The sequence below is a fragment of the Galleria mellonella genome, unplaced genomic scaffold (assembly GCF_026898425.1).
Source record: "Galleria mellonella isolate WM207_F2 unplaced genomic scaffold, CSIRO_AGI_GalMel_v1 utg11558, whole genome shotgun sequence".
In the NCBI taxonomy this organism is placed as follows: domain Eukaryota; kingdom Metazoa; phylum Arthropoda; class Insecta; order Lepidoptera; family Pyralidae; genus Galleria; species Galleria mellonella.
Genome location: NW_026441977.1, coordinates 87,332 through 100,892, shown reverse-complemented (window position 1 = coordinate 100,892; position 13,561 = coordinate 87,332). Strand labels below are relative to the sequence as shown.

General features: G+C 30.5%; 1 protein-coding gene across 8 annotated transcripts; it reads right to left on the bottom strand.

Annotated features, from left to right (window-relative positions):
• Positions 1–519: 519 nt before the first annotated feature.
• On the bottom strand, positions 520–11,953 carry LOC113516421 (PRKCA-binding protein). Of its 8 annotated transcripts, XM_052893509.1 has the most exons (13): positions 11,795–11,927; positions 11,523–11,695; positions 11,089–11,139; positions 10,792–10,839; positions 8,643–8,735; positions 5,097–5,208; positions 4,469–4,597; positions 3,866–4,098; positions 3,404–3,578; positions 2,849–3,042; positions 2,147–2,299; positions 1,863–1,965; positions 520–972 (listed from the first exon to the last, which is right to left on the bottom strand). In XM_052893509.1, exons 2-13 carry the CDS (start codon positions 11,612–11,614, stop codon positions 610–612), a joined length of 1,746 nt encoding a protein of 581 aa, XP_052749469.1. In that variant the 5' UTR covers positions 11,615–11,695; positions 11,795–11,927; the 3' UTR covers positions 520–609. The 8 variants fall into 8 exon arrangements, with proteins under 8 accessions (XP_052749469.1, XP_052749471.1, XP_052749480.1 ...); XM_052893511.1 differs by lacking the exon at positions 11,523–11,695 and having other exon boundaries at positions 11,795–11,952; XM_052893520.1 differs by lacking the exons at positions 8,643–8,735; positions 10,792–10,839.
• Between the last annotated feature and the right edge of the window lie 1,608 nt (positions 11,954–13,561).

Below are 13,561 nucleotides of genomic sequence, written 5' to 3'. Positions count from 1 at the left end.
TAACTACAAATTTATGGTTTTCTCTTGTTTGAGAAAAAGAATCTTGACAGACGGAAAGACAGTTAAATAACAAAATTATCCTCTAAGGGTCCCATTTTAAAACCCAGATTGTAAATATAAAAGGTTACCTTCAGACAGTATATTTAATGAAGTTTATAATTTTTATTATAATTATTTTAAAATCTCTTTTTTACTGTTCCATTAATGAGAGTGGATTGCATTCGCTGTGTGGTCCCAGCATAGAATAGGCTACCCCTTTCTTTCCTATGGGTGTCGTAAGAGCCAATTAAGGGAACTTAACGGTTAAAGGCAGCGTCCCTCTTAAAACATCTCCAAACCTTAACTGCGGTTGACAATCGTTTGTCAAGCGTGTTTACTACTGGCAAAACCACCTAAGGGAGAGGCTTATGTTCAACAGTGGATAAATAAAGGTTGATATTTGATGATTACGAGAGTTCTTGTTATTTTCCTTTACTTACTGTAATGAATATGACCTCAGGTATAAATAAAAATTCAGTGTTCATTCAATAAAACAATACTTTTATTATAACATTTCCACAGTGTAAATATATTAAAATTATGCTAAACAACAATACCTGTTATACAAAATCACTGTCCAATATTCAGATCACTCAATAGCTTATCAAAAACATCGTCAGCACTTTGAGTCGGCATTAGACCGCTGACCAATCCATTTTGGAATTCTCCAAATTCACTGTCTCTCCCCATAGTAGTATCAGCTAGCCCTAATTCAGTTAGAAGTGACAGATTATCAACAGTGTCAGATTTAACAGTTTTGTCGAGATTATCAGAATTATCAAGTTCCGGCAGAAGTTGTTCAGAAGAGTCGGTATCGTCTTTGTCTTTATTTTGACGTCTATTAGCAACTTTGGTTTCTTTAATATCGGAGAGATCGTGGTACTCTTGTATTTCTTTTGCGTATTCAATTTCATCGTCGTCTTCCGGGTTGTCCTGTAAATAATTCATATATTTATCTACATCTTAATGTAGCTCTTAAGAAATAAAAAAAATAGAGTGTAGCTGGCACTTATGTATATCCTCACATGTATTTACAAGGTATTTTCAACAGAAGATCCAGAAAATGCAAGTATTTTCTGTTGGAAATACGTTGTAAATACATGTGAGGATATACATAATTGCCAGCTACACTCTATTTTTTTTTTATTACGTCGTAATTTTTTAATTGATATTTACAATTTTTTATGAAAGCGATAGAAATTACTTGTTGTTATTCGCTGTATGTTGTTTAAAGCTCTTACCGTTTTTTAGTATGTTTATGATTATTTATTTATTTATTCATAGGAACACCAACAGTTCATTGCATTGTAACATATCTAACAAACACTAAATACAATACAATTGTAAATTGTAAAAAACATATATACAATATTGCATATGCCTATTAAAGGCCACACACATTGACACTGATTACCTGGTCCTCGTGCTATGCTAGGATACCTTGTGCTATGAGGACTAGTCAATAAATATCTGGGGACATAATTCAGAAAAGTTAATTTTCTAAATTGGCCTGACTAGGGAGAATCCGAACCTGGGATTTCACCTATGTAAAACAACATGCCAAAACTGCAGTTCTTTGCAGAGCAATATACTCTTGTTTGCTATTTTTATAATTGCTCTCTCAAGTTTCATTTGTATCATTAGCTATCTATTTTTATGGTAGATTTCGTACAAGACAGGCAAAGAGACTAACTATTTTTACTTTTAAATACGTTTAATGCTACATCCATTGCCATCAAGTGTCTTTGCAATTTACATAAATGAGAATCAAGATTATGCTCATCAAAGGCATATATTCATAACTAAATAAATCAATAGTATACCTGTATAGTCTGAGCTGTGGATTTGTATTGGAAGGCATTTTGTGATAAGTCCACTTCGACAGGGAAAAGAGTGGAGTTTTCCTTTAGGTGTTCCAAAGTTTCACTGCAAAAGAGAGTGGCAAATAAAATTGCATCGTAATTAATTTGGTGTGGAGATATTTTCACATCTATTTAAAATCTATCTATATAACTAAGTAAAACACAAACAAAATCTAGTTTTAAACAAATGTTTTTGAATACCTCATTAAGGATTCTAATCGTGAACATATATTTCTTATACGTACTTGTGGTATACGGCCAGTCCCTGTATGAACCTCCTGAGCTGGTAGGCTACGTCCTGGGTCTTCTTGTTCTCCAAAAACTCCAATTTTACCAGCACATCGGACCGGAGCCGCGCGAACCTAGCTCGAGCATCTTGACGGCACCGGAGTATCAGTCTGTAGAAAGAATTATTCCAAGCAATAATATAATTGGTAATTTTTACAATAGGCAGATGTACATACAGCCTTTGCAAACTCTATTAGTCCATATTGATGAGACACCGACAGGAACGATATGTCCCTCAATGGTGAGGACGAACTCGGGTTATTTGGTCCATTACGACGTGGCCATTTGTTATTTTTTTGTCTTAATCTGACATAATTAAGACAAAAGAATGAAAGAACTAACACTGGAACAAATGTGTGAAAGTACTTTAATGGTGGTACAAGCTTTGCAAGTGGCAGGATTTACTAACCGCGATAAAAAGTACTATCCCATATTGTAAACGAATACCAAATTTCATAGTGATCGGTGAAACAGTTAAGATGCTATAAGATAACAAACAAATTCTCTTTCACATTTATAATATTAGTAAGGATTGTTTTAATCCTAGAATATAGATAGAAATGGAGAATAAAGCTTTTTTTTATAGTTTGAATAGCTTCCATAAGTCCTCATCTTGTCAATTGTTGCCTAAATCCATTTCCGTCTATTGTTTTACTTACCTATATTCATAGTTGCCAGTCTCAACCCTGTATAATGGTTCCTGCAAAGCGTTAAATCCATATTCTTCATCATCCATCTCTTTGACTTTCAAACAATATGAGAGATACTCAAACTTGGTGTCGGCGTATTTGCGTATAGTCAGTTTCGTATCCGGTATTGCCTTGTTGAGGTATGTGCCCATGTCTGCTAAAATCTGGAAAGAGTAATGATCAAGTCAAGATCAATAACAATAATGTCAATGATGAATCTAGAAATGCAGAAACGTTTTGCGATACCAATGAAATGTATTAGATTGACACGAGTTTTTTAATAAAGGAACCTTAAATTCAACAATCTTAAATTGCGAAGAAATGGGTCGTAGGTTTTGAGAAAAATTTACGTTATTAACGTAACATAAATAAAGGTTTATTTTCCCCAAGTAAAAAGATACTATGCCGCACCAGAATAGTGTAAGATTATATATAAATAATAGTAAATTTTTAGAATTCTCAACTGAAAAGAAAATACGGAAAAATTTAGAGATAGAAACTGGAATTATTATTTCGTATACTTGCTGGTTTTAAAGCCTTCAACATCTTGATACCATCTCTTTCTAGAAGCCTGTGGTACTGGCCAAACTTGCTGAACGCTTCTGATGCCCTCGCCTGAGGTTCCCGAACTCCGATGGCGGCGAAGATGTCTCCAACTGACTTGTATGTTTGGAGCAAATCAAAGTAGGCTTTTAACATTCTAAAACAATAAAAGATAAATGCGATTTAAATTTTCAATGAAGACCGAATAACTGAAGAAAAAGAAATAGAGGTAGCTTATTTAATGGTTGGGACAGTTGTTGTAAAAGCAAAAACCGACCGATGATGACCGAAATCTATAATGATTAGAATTCATCATGCATAAGATTCGTGAGTCTGACAAAAAGTAGTAGGCTGAGCATCCCACTAAGAATGAGAATTCGATAAAGAAGATACATAAAACTAACGAACAAGCTAAACGTTAAAAAATTACAAAGTAGAACTTACCTTTTGGCGTGTTCCACTAATCTTTTATACGTCGTCTCAGTATCTCTTAGTTCATCCAGTTTGGCAACTAGTGTATCATTGCACAGTATCGCCCTGGACAGACCCAGTGCATCGGCCGCTCCAGAAGACATGTTCTCAACCAGTCTATGTTTCATCTTCTTCATTATTATATCAAGAGACTTGCCTTGTTTCGGATCAGCGTGTAATTTATTGTAGTTTATTGTCACTTCGTCCTTAAAATGAGAAATTGGATGCTTTGTTCTATGAATTTACTAGCCAAATAAGAAGTTCAAAGGTATGCTACTAAAATGTGCATATTTATAACAAATATTATACATATATTTTTTGTTACTCTACTCACGTTCGATATTAAATATATATATATATATATATAAATACATTATTAGGTGTTATTTTATTGTTGAACATGATTAATCTATTAGAAATGGAAAAGAAAGTTTGGTGATAACCATGTCTATAGGCTTCGTTACCAAACTCATTACCTGATGATTTTTATAAATTTCCTAGTAGTACAGTCTCTTATATGGCTTGTAAGCGTAATGAAACAAAGTCAAGTATGGGCAAATGTAAAGTTAAAAATACCTTGGCAGCCTGTATCATTTTAGCTACTTCAACTTTGGTTTTCCCTTTCACTGATTGGCCGTTGACTCCGACCAATTCATCACCACTTTGTAGGGTACCATCTCTGGCTGCTGGAGTATTATCGAATATCTAGAATCGAATAGTAAATAAAATACTATAGCAGATATCTCTAAGTATGATTGATGTTAAGAGACAGAATGGTTATTAAGAGTCTGGTGATCTCAAATTAAAATCTCCGAGTCTAGTTTAGGTAATCTTGTCGTATCTAACGAAAACAGTTTAGAAACTTTAGTACATATTACATGTCTATTCATACATGTTTAGTAAATAATAGATGGAAAGATGTATTACTATGGAAATTTTGGAAATTAAATGCAAAAGATCCAAAAGATAGTATTGCTAAGGACATAATGCATTTTACATTCCCCAAAAATAAGAATGAAATAGAATTTTGAAAAATGTCTACATAAATGACTGTTGTCTTGTAATGACTATTGCATATCAGTAATGACAAAATGTCATCTTATTGTACGATATTTTAGCAATACGTTTCTTTCATTTATACATTCATTTATTGTACAGAAGAAATGCGTAATATGTTATTGATATTTATGTAATCTATACTGACCTGTACAATGTAAAGACATGGGCATAGCGGCGCTCCCCCTCCTATACTTATACCGATTAGATTCTTCTCGTCCTTACTGAGTACCACACTCCCTGATGTTACTGTCATACCCCTGGAATATGAATGTATTATATATTAGACAAATGTACGTTTTCATTCTAGTCTCATTTATTAAAAAAAAAATAGATGGAGACATTTTATATATTTTTTTCTTCAATCGCCCATCTTCCATTTGCAGATACCGTCTAGTTACAAAGTTATTTCCTTGTAAAATGGACTGTCTATCAACTGTACATAGAATTCTATTGTTGAGTTAAAGTTGTCTCCTTGTATCCCTGTTTAGATTATTTATTGCATAAAATCTTTGTGTCCTAATGACCTCAAGTCATTACATCAGAAAAATGTAAATTTTTATGTCACATTGTTTCACTGTTTTATTTCTAAATAAAAAAATCTACCAAAAATTTTACTAATATAATAAAATTATAACTAGACGATGTCTGTACATGAAAAAAAAAAATCAATACAAATCAAAACATTTTTTTTATTTTGTCTGTTTGTCTGCTGTATATTTGTTTTGGTAACACGTAAAAACTTGTTCACCAAATTGGATACAATTTCCACAGTTATATTCCTGAGGGTCTAACTTAAAATATGATTATTTCTTGTAATTGTTTGTATTTATAATAAGTTTACTATTGTAATTTTTTGGAGGAAACAATAAAGAGTATCTATCTAAGATTTGATCCATATTTTACTTTGATACGCCATCTAGCAATGGTCCCGTTGATTGGTTTTCCTACTTCTGAATAAGATAACGAAGTAGTAGATAGAAAGATAGTAGATCTAGGAAGGGCAAGTCCTAATTTTTTGTCATTTCTCGACTCACGATTCTTTGCGATAAACATTTTGTTTTATCGATCAAAAAGATGCTAATGAGCTTGATGTCACTTGTATTAACAACATTATTATCGCCGTGTCGGTCCTCGCATAGAATGGGCCACCCCTTCCTTTCCCGTAGGTGTCGTAAGAGGCGACTAAGGGAACATATCGTCGAGGGATGGGCAGCAGCGTCCCTTTTAAAATATTTCAAAAGACATAACTGCGGTTGCCAACTTGCCTGTCAAGTGTGGCAACTGGCAAAACCCTCCAATGTAAAACACTGTCATCTGTATAACTAGACTTATTTTTTGAAAAAAAATCGATGAAAAAAGGAGTGAGGAATGAACTTTAGACATACCTCTGTGACACAGTGAGGCCTGCATACGGGTATTGTTAAAATTTAAATAAAAATCGGTTTAGGCACACATTGGATACGGGGTTAGGTAACATTTTTCAATGGTTATTGAGTATTGTACTCACCTTAGTATTATTTTTCTAGAATTGTAGAGCAAGGCAGGAGACAGTAGTAAAGGTTCTAATGGGTTGAAGTTAGATTTGACTTCATATGTGATAGTAGGATAGTTCTTTCTGTCTACCTTGTAAGAGACATAAGTTGATACCTATATCATTCAAAATACTATAATTATAAATTTATTTACATATATTTTTAAGCGATTTTAAAAATAAGGAGATTCTCAATTTTTATGTTTGTTACTTCATAACTCCGTTAGTTGTAAACACATTTGGAAAATTAATTTTTTTGTTTGTAAGGATATACTTACAGATTGGTCTTATATAAAATTTTCCAATATCTGTTTGGTTGTTTTGTTTTTAAAACAGAATAACTAGTTTTGTCACAATTGAAGTCGGTTTTTTTTGTGTTTAACAATGTAATATATTTTGAGAGGCTTGTATGTGTGCATAAACATCTTTTATTACGAAAGCATATATCGTCATAGTCGTAGAATACTGACGGATCTATATATGTAATATTCGTCAGATCCGTCAGTATTCTACGACTATGACGATATAGGCTATCTAAGCTACATATACCATGTAGCTTAGATAGATAGATAGATACTCTTTATTGTTTCTTCCAAAAGATTACAATAGTCAACTTATTATATAGCTTAATTTAATTTATATCAACTAAAATAAACCTATATAAATTAATTGCTACGGCACTATTTTTAAAAATCTACATAAAACCCAATCCTTCTAATCTAGCTATAAATAGCACAAACCTACTCAAAATTTAGCAAGGATTTATTTTTTCAAATAAAAGAACAAATATTTTTCATTATTGTGTATTTATTTAGTGTTCTGGCTGTGTGACATGCGATCTAGCTCCACTACACTGGCATTGCGTATCTGAAAAATAAATTACATATAGCATTTAATATTTTAGTTGTTATTTAAAGCTTAATTTATGTATTAGCAACGGTATTTACAGTATTTATTACAATGAAACCGCTCTGATGTTTTAAAGAAATTTTAGATCCTCAAGTTTTTATTGTGCATTGCTTTTCTAAAGAAACATAGGCCAAAAAAGGTAAAAAACATTGACGATGCGTCCAATTTTCAAATTAGAAATAAGACTCGAATTTTGTTTGCCGTTTTTCAATCATAATTGTTTCAAAAAGAAATAAGTTAATAATTTCGTATTTCCCCTAATATTCTTTTAGTGAAAAAAATGTAATATTAGTGTAATTTGCTAATACAAACTATTGCATATGGATCCTGATTCTAACCTAATTCCTAACTGTTGCTTCATGAATGCAGTACAAAATTGTCATTGGCAATAAATTGGATTAATATTGATATTAAATTTAAGAGTTGTCTTATTGTTTTTTTTAATGTAGACTTCAATTGAGCAGAAAACGGTTCAAGCTTTTTATTTATATACTATTGTTTTTTTTTGTTTCTTTTGTTCTTGTTTTGTGTGAGACTGTGCGAGTCGCATGATTCTTTGATAAAATTATTTATTTCTTTCTTTCTTTCTAATAAATTACGTAGAAAATTATTGTAAAAGAGAATTAAGATCTGAGCGGTGTATTTATAATAAATGACAATTATTATATTTACAAGTGAATTAATACAAGTTACTCGAGCTGTGCACATAATTTCATTAATTTATAACTTAGCTGTATCAAAAATGTTACAATTATTTAAGTAGTTTATGATTGTTATCTATTTTATATGTATAATAAATAAAATACAAGTTATAGCAAATACTAGCAGATGTGCAAATGTCTAACTAAACATTATATAGAATATATTATACAGTGAACGCTCTATATAAGTAACCTCTCTATAAGAAACATTTTACTTATTCTACTCAGCTTAGTAAAAGAATTAAATAAAAGATGGTAAGTATTTTTATACTCCTTTTTTCCCTATAAGCAACTTTTCCCAATATGAAACTTTTTTTTATTAAAAATAAGTTCAAATGAGTTGCTTTTATAGAGCGTTAACTATATTTATATTTTGCTATATTTATATTTGAAAAAATCAACAGCTGTGTTCCTTGCCCGTTCTTCTCAGCTGAAATTGCATTCCGAACTGGGCGATAGTTTATGAAAGACTATTTCAAAAATGCTTATTATTATGTTTACTTGAATAAAACTTATTTATTATTATTATATAATAACTATATATACTTACATTAAATCTTGGTGGTACAATGTATATCTTTCATATCGCATATCATTGAATATACAGTCAGGATTATTCGTATCTTCCCTTTCTTTTGATGAACTGTCGATATAAAATTATTAATTTATATTATAAAAAGGTAATTTCAATTTCCTATTAAAGTATCTAGTTTACACATAGTGGATTTCATCCCTTTATAAATGCTGAGTTATTACACAGAGCGGATTTCACCTACTTATAGGAACTGAGTTACCACACATAGCGGATTTCACCTATTTCAAGGATCTGAGTTACTAAATACAATGGATGTCACCCCATTAATTATTACACACAGCGGATTTCACCTACTTATAGGAACTGAGTTACCACACATAGCGGATTTCACCTATTTCAAGGATCTGAGTTACTAAATACAATGGATGTCACCCCATTAATTATTACACACAGCGGATTTCACCTACTTATAGGAACTGAGTTACCACACATAGCGGATTTCACCTATTTAAAATACTTTCTACCTGACAAAGTACATTTGTTAATAATAATAAATACTAAGAAGCAATTGTATGGAAAGCCTTAGGTTAAGAAATGGGGGACAAAAATAAACAGTAGGTATCCTTGTTAAACAGACGCCTCATTACAATATTGTTGTGTAAAAGAATATTATGGAAATTACCTGTACAGTTATATGAAGTGACGACTCAATGTTACACGGTTACACGGTTACACAGATCAATAATTTATCTAGATAGAGTGTAGATATCTGCTTACAAATACATAGGTAAGAACTGCCTATTTTTAAAATTGCACTTTTTTATAATTTTATTAATTTTGCAATTAGTAACTCTTATTTCACTATCAGTAATCTATATAGTCGTAAAAAAAAAGATGAATTGGACGACCACAATTCGTCTATTTTGTGACTATGTTGCGAGATTAACGACCTGTGTCACCATTTACGAATCGAGAAAAAATGAGATAACTAATTTATATTAATTATACGTTCTATCTCTTGTTTGTAAAAGTTGTAAAAGTATAATAGTATTAGAATGACATAGTCATTAGTCATTTATTCAAAAAACAAAGTACAGTGTCTGAAATGAGGGATAAACATACAAAAATCATTACATTGACTTGAATATTACAACCATCCAATAACTATAATAATAACAATAAATTATAATAAATACATTTTGCAATGAATAGTGTCAACTTCATCGTAATATTATATATATATGTCAAATTCATTTTTAATTAGTTACATTAATTTACATTAATTAAACAGTACAGAAGTGATGTACGGAGTAGTAACATTTCTCCAATAAAAGGGATCGTAATTTAATCTTAAAAAATTGAGACTTTGTATAATTTTTAACTGGACAGGTAATTTGTTAAATAACACTACTGCCTGATGACGTGTACCATGTTTGACAATGTCTAAAATCATATAAACATTTTTTCCATGGAATTGGGATAGAATTTGTTTCAGGATAGAATTTCATCATAATTATAACCCATTAATTAGTATTAAATCGCTTAAAGCGTATGAATTAAATCCTTATTAACCAGAGAATATAATTAAAATAAACAATAGATTTTAATATAACGTAATGTATTTATTATACGCCATTTTGTGAAACGTTAATGTTATGTAAGTTTTAACACTTACTGTATGTAAGAGCTAAGTCAGGCTAAAAACAAAAAGCGAAATACCAGTTCTAATATGACAAAGATGCATAATAAGCATACGGCTAGCTTGATAGTGTTTACTATAGTTATAAGAATCATGCAACACTGTAAATGTTACTCACATGTAGATTCTTGAAAAATAAATATTTTAAATGGTATTAGTACTTAATGTAATACTTTCACCACCATATATCTTCTTTAAACCGAAATATAAATAATCAAATATTTGGCGACAGTAATCTATATAAATACAAATTAATGCCGAATGTATGTAAGGTGATAAAGAGATAACTATACAGATGAATTTGTATGACTTTCTCTCTGGTATTTAATTGTTAAATAGAATAGATATTATCTCATTCTCTCTCTCTCTCTCTGTCTGTTTTTCTCTATATATATATATATATAGAGAGAGAGAGAGAGACACCTAATGTATGTATACCTACATATAAAACGTCGATGTACTTACCCATCATTTATATCAGTTTCGTTTATCTTCTTCACATCTTGGAGAGCACTGTACATACAAACCATTTAATTTATTATATACCGAAATATTTCCCTATTATTTAAAAATTATTCAATGATTCCAAAATGTTTTATTATTTAAAGTTATAGTTTTTAAATATATATTTTTATGATTTATATGAAAGTGTAGAGTTATATTAAAATATTTTATAAAACTTTTTAAATGTTCTTGTTTTTTTTTTTTTATTTAGGTATATAAAGGTTTCAAAACCAAAATAAGTAATTGCATAAAACTTACCTTTCCTCTACAGGCAACAATAATGAGTTAGTGAACTTAGTATCTCGTTTTCTGTATAAAAAAAATAAAATGTAAAATATATAAATAAATACTTTAGAAGGCCTCGGAATATATTTATATAAAAATACACTTACAAACAAAATTTTGTATAAGTACCTAAGTGTTTACTTAAATATGTCTCTACATAAAACATGGATTTTTTTAAATATTAAAAAAATTCCAACTTAAATAATATTTGTTGAGTAACATCTAAAAAAAAAAAATAATAATACAACTCCATCTAAAAGTAATACATCACCTTATTATCTTTAAAAAATTACTTATTACACTTTCAACTTTACCAAAATATGTTGATGCGGGAAACCAAAATACATTCCTAATGTAAAAACGTTACATATAACTAACTAATAAATTGTAAAACAGACAAAATTTACATTTTATCCTCGTAAGAATGCGGCATCAAATAAAACTGTGGATATATCCTAGGGTCGTTGAATGGAAACATTTCGTTTGGTTGTTGCCACATATTTATAATCACAAAACACTAAAGTACACAGCGAAACCCAGCAAATACTGAGTCAATCGAAATCAAACAATTGATAACGCACTGCAACAGAGGAAGTTACATGTAAGTACCTACCATTGTACAGATAATGTTTACAATGTTTAAATAAATAACTCCAAAATAATTATATTACAAACTCACATTTTGTCTTCTTCGAAAAAGAAATCGTCATCGTATTCTTGCATCATATTGATAATTGTTTTTCTATTTTCTACACATATGTCACGGGATGATTGTCAGAATTATTGATTTTTCCCGGGTTCTGTTTGTTTACGTGGATGTCGGTAAAACAGTACGCCATGTTGGAGCACAGACCAATCAAAAGGCGGGAAAGTAATGAGGCAAAGGAATTTATCTAGATGATACTTAATTCAAAGATATTTATTTTATAACAGAAAATATTAATGAGTAACACTGCAAATTTATTGGTATACATAGACTATTTTTAAATAATAGATTGTAAACTAGAAGTCATTAGTGAATTCAATTGAATGACAAATTCGCATGAAAGGAGTCATTACTTCAATAACGTAATATAACTTGATATCAACCATACAAAGGTAGTGTTAGGGTTGAATATTGAGTATTGACATGAAATGTATCGCAATTTGGAAATAGAAAACTAGTGGTTCTGGTGGAATATTTCTTTATGGCATATTTATGATAAAGGCCCGTGTCTTGTTTCATTATTATCATCATATTGGCTATTAACTGCCACTGCTTAATATAGGCCTTATTTGCTAATTTACTGCTACATATGAATTGTTGGACGTTAACTTTATGACATTCTAAATAGGAAAATTTTGAAAAGTATCAAGAATGTGTCAAGGAGGTATGTTTCTAAGACCAAGTTACTAAAATTGAATTATTATAATAAATTAAATTAAGTAGTTTTTATATGCAGTGCCAGCCCTAGCTATACTGTTAAGTAACCAAACGTGGTCTGCTTTAAATGTAAAAGTTGCAATAAACAAGTTGTTACGTTTCGTACAAACAACCAGTGCCTTTGAGGGCGTCACGCGTTTTGGTTTGGTATTGTTGAAGTGATATTTTCATTATGAAAATAATAATTGTGAGTTTCCAAATATAGTATTTCATAAAAAAAAAATAAGAAAGTGAATTGTCAAAAATTTCCCGCTAAAACTTGACAGTATAATTTTTTTTCAGCTGACTTTGTGTTTATGGAATCTGCTTTATCGACATGTTGGTGCTCAAGATAATATTCCCGTGGGACCGTTAGAGTCCTTTATACGTACAAATTTCATTGGTTCTCCTGTGATCCATAAGGAGCAAACTTGGAATTTTGACCCTGATGTGGCTGTTCGGTTACGAAAACAGTTTATTGAGTTACATGGTGATAAAGGAGAAAAACTAATCGAAAGACTAGGTCTAGGCATAGACGGCCGAGGCGAAGAAAGACTGCTGAGGCAAAGACAAAGAGATAAGGGACATTTGGGAGGATTAAATTATTTTCTACCATAATCTTCTTTTAATGTAGGTATTTTAAATTATGATTTTATTGATATGTGGTTTAGGTAATTTAATATAGGTAATTAGAAGAATTTTCAAGTATTTCAAGTAAAAATATGTGATGTAAGTTATTATAATTTAAAATTGTCATCTGTAATAAAAAAATATACAAATATATAAAAGCAATATTGGGACTTTTCTACTACAATTACGTATACAAAAGTATTCACATAAGTCAACGGTCACCTTAAGTAATCCTACAGATACATATATATTTATTATTGTATGATATATTATTAAGCAGTGGAATATAATTGTATTTTTATTATTACTATACTGTGTCCCCCTACCCCTTTCCTTTCTCATATAAATCCCTTATTCCTCCCATTTTCCAATTTCCTTTACGCGTCTCCAACGTTCTCTTCCTTTTTCTTCAAT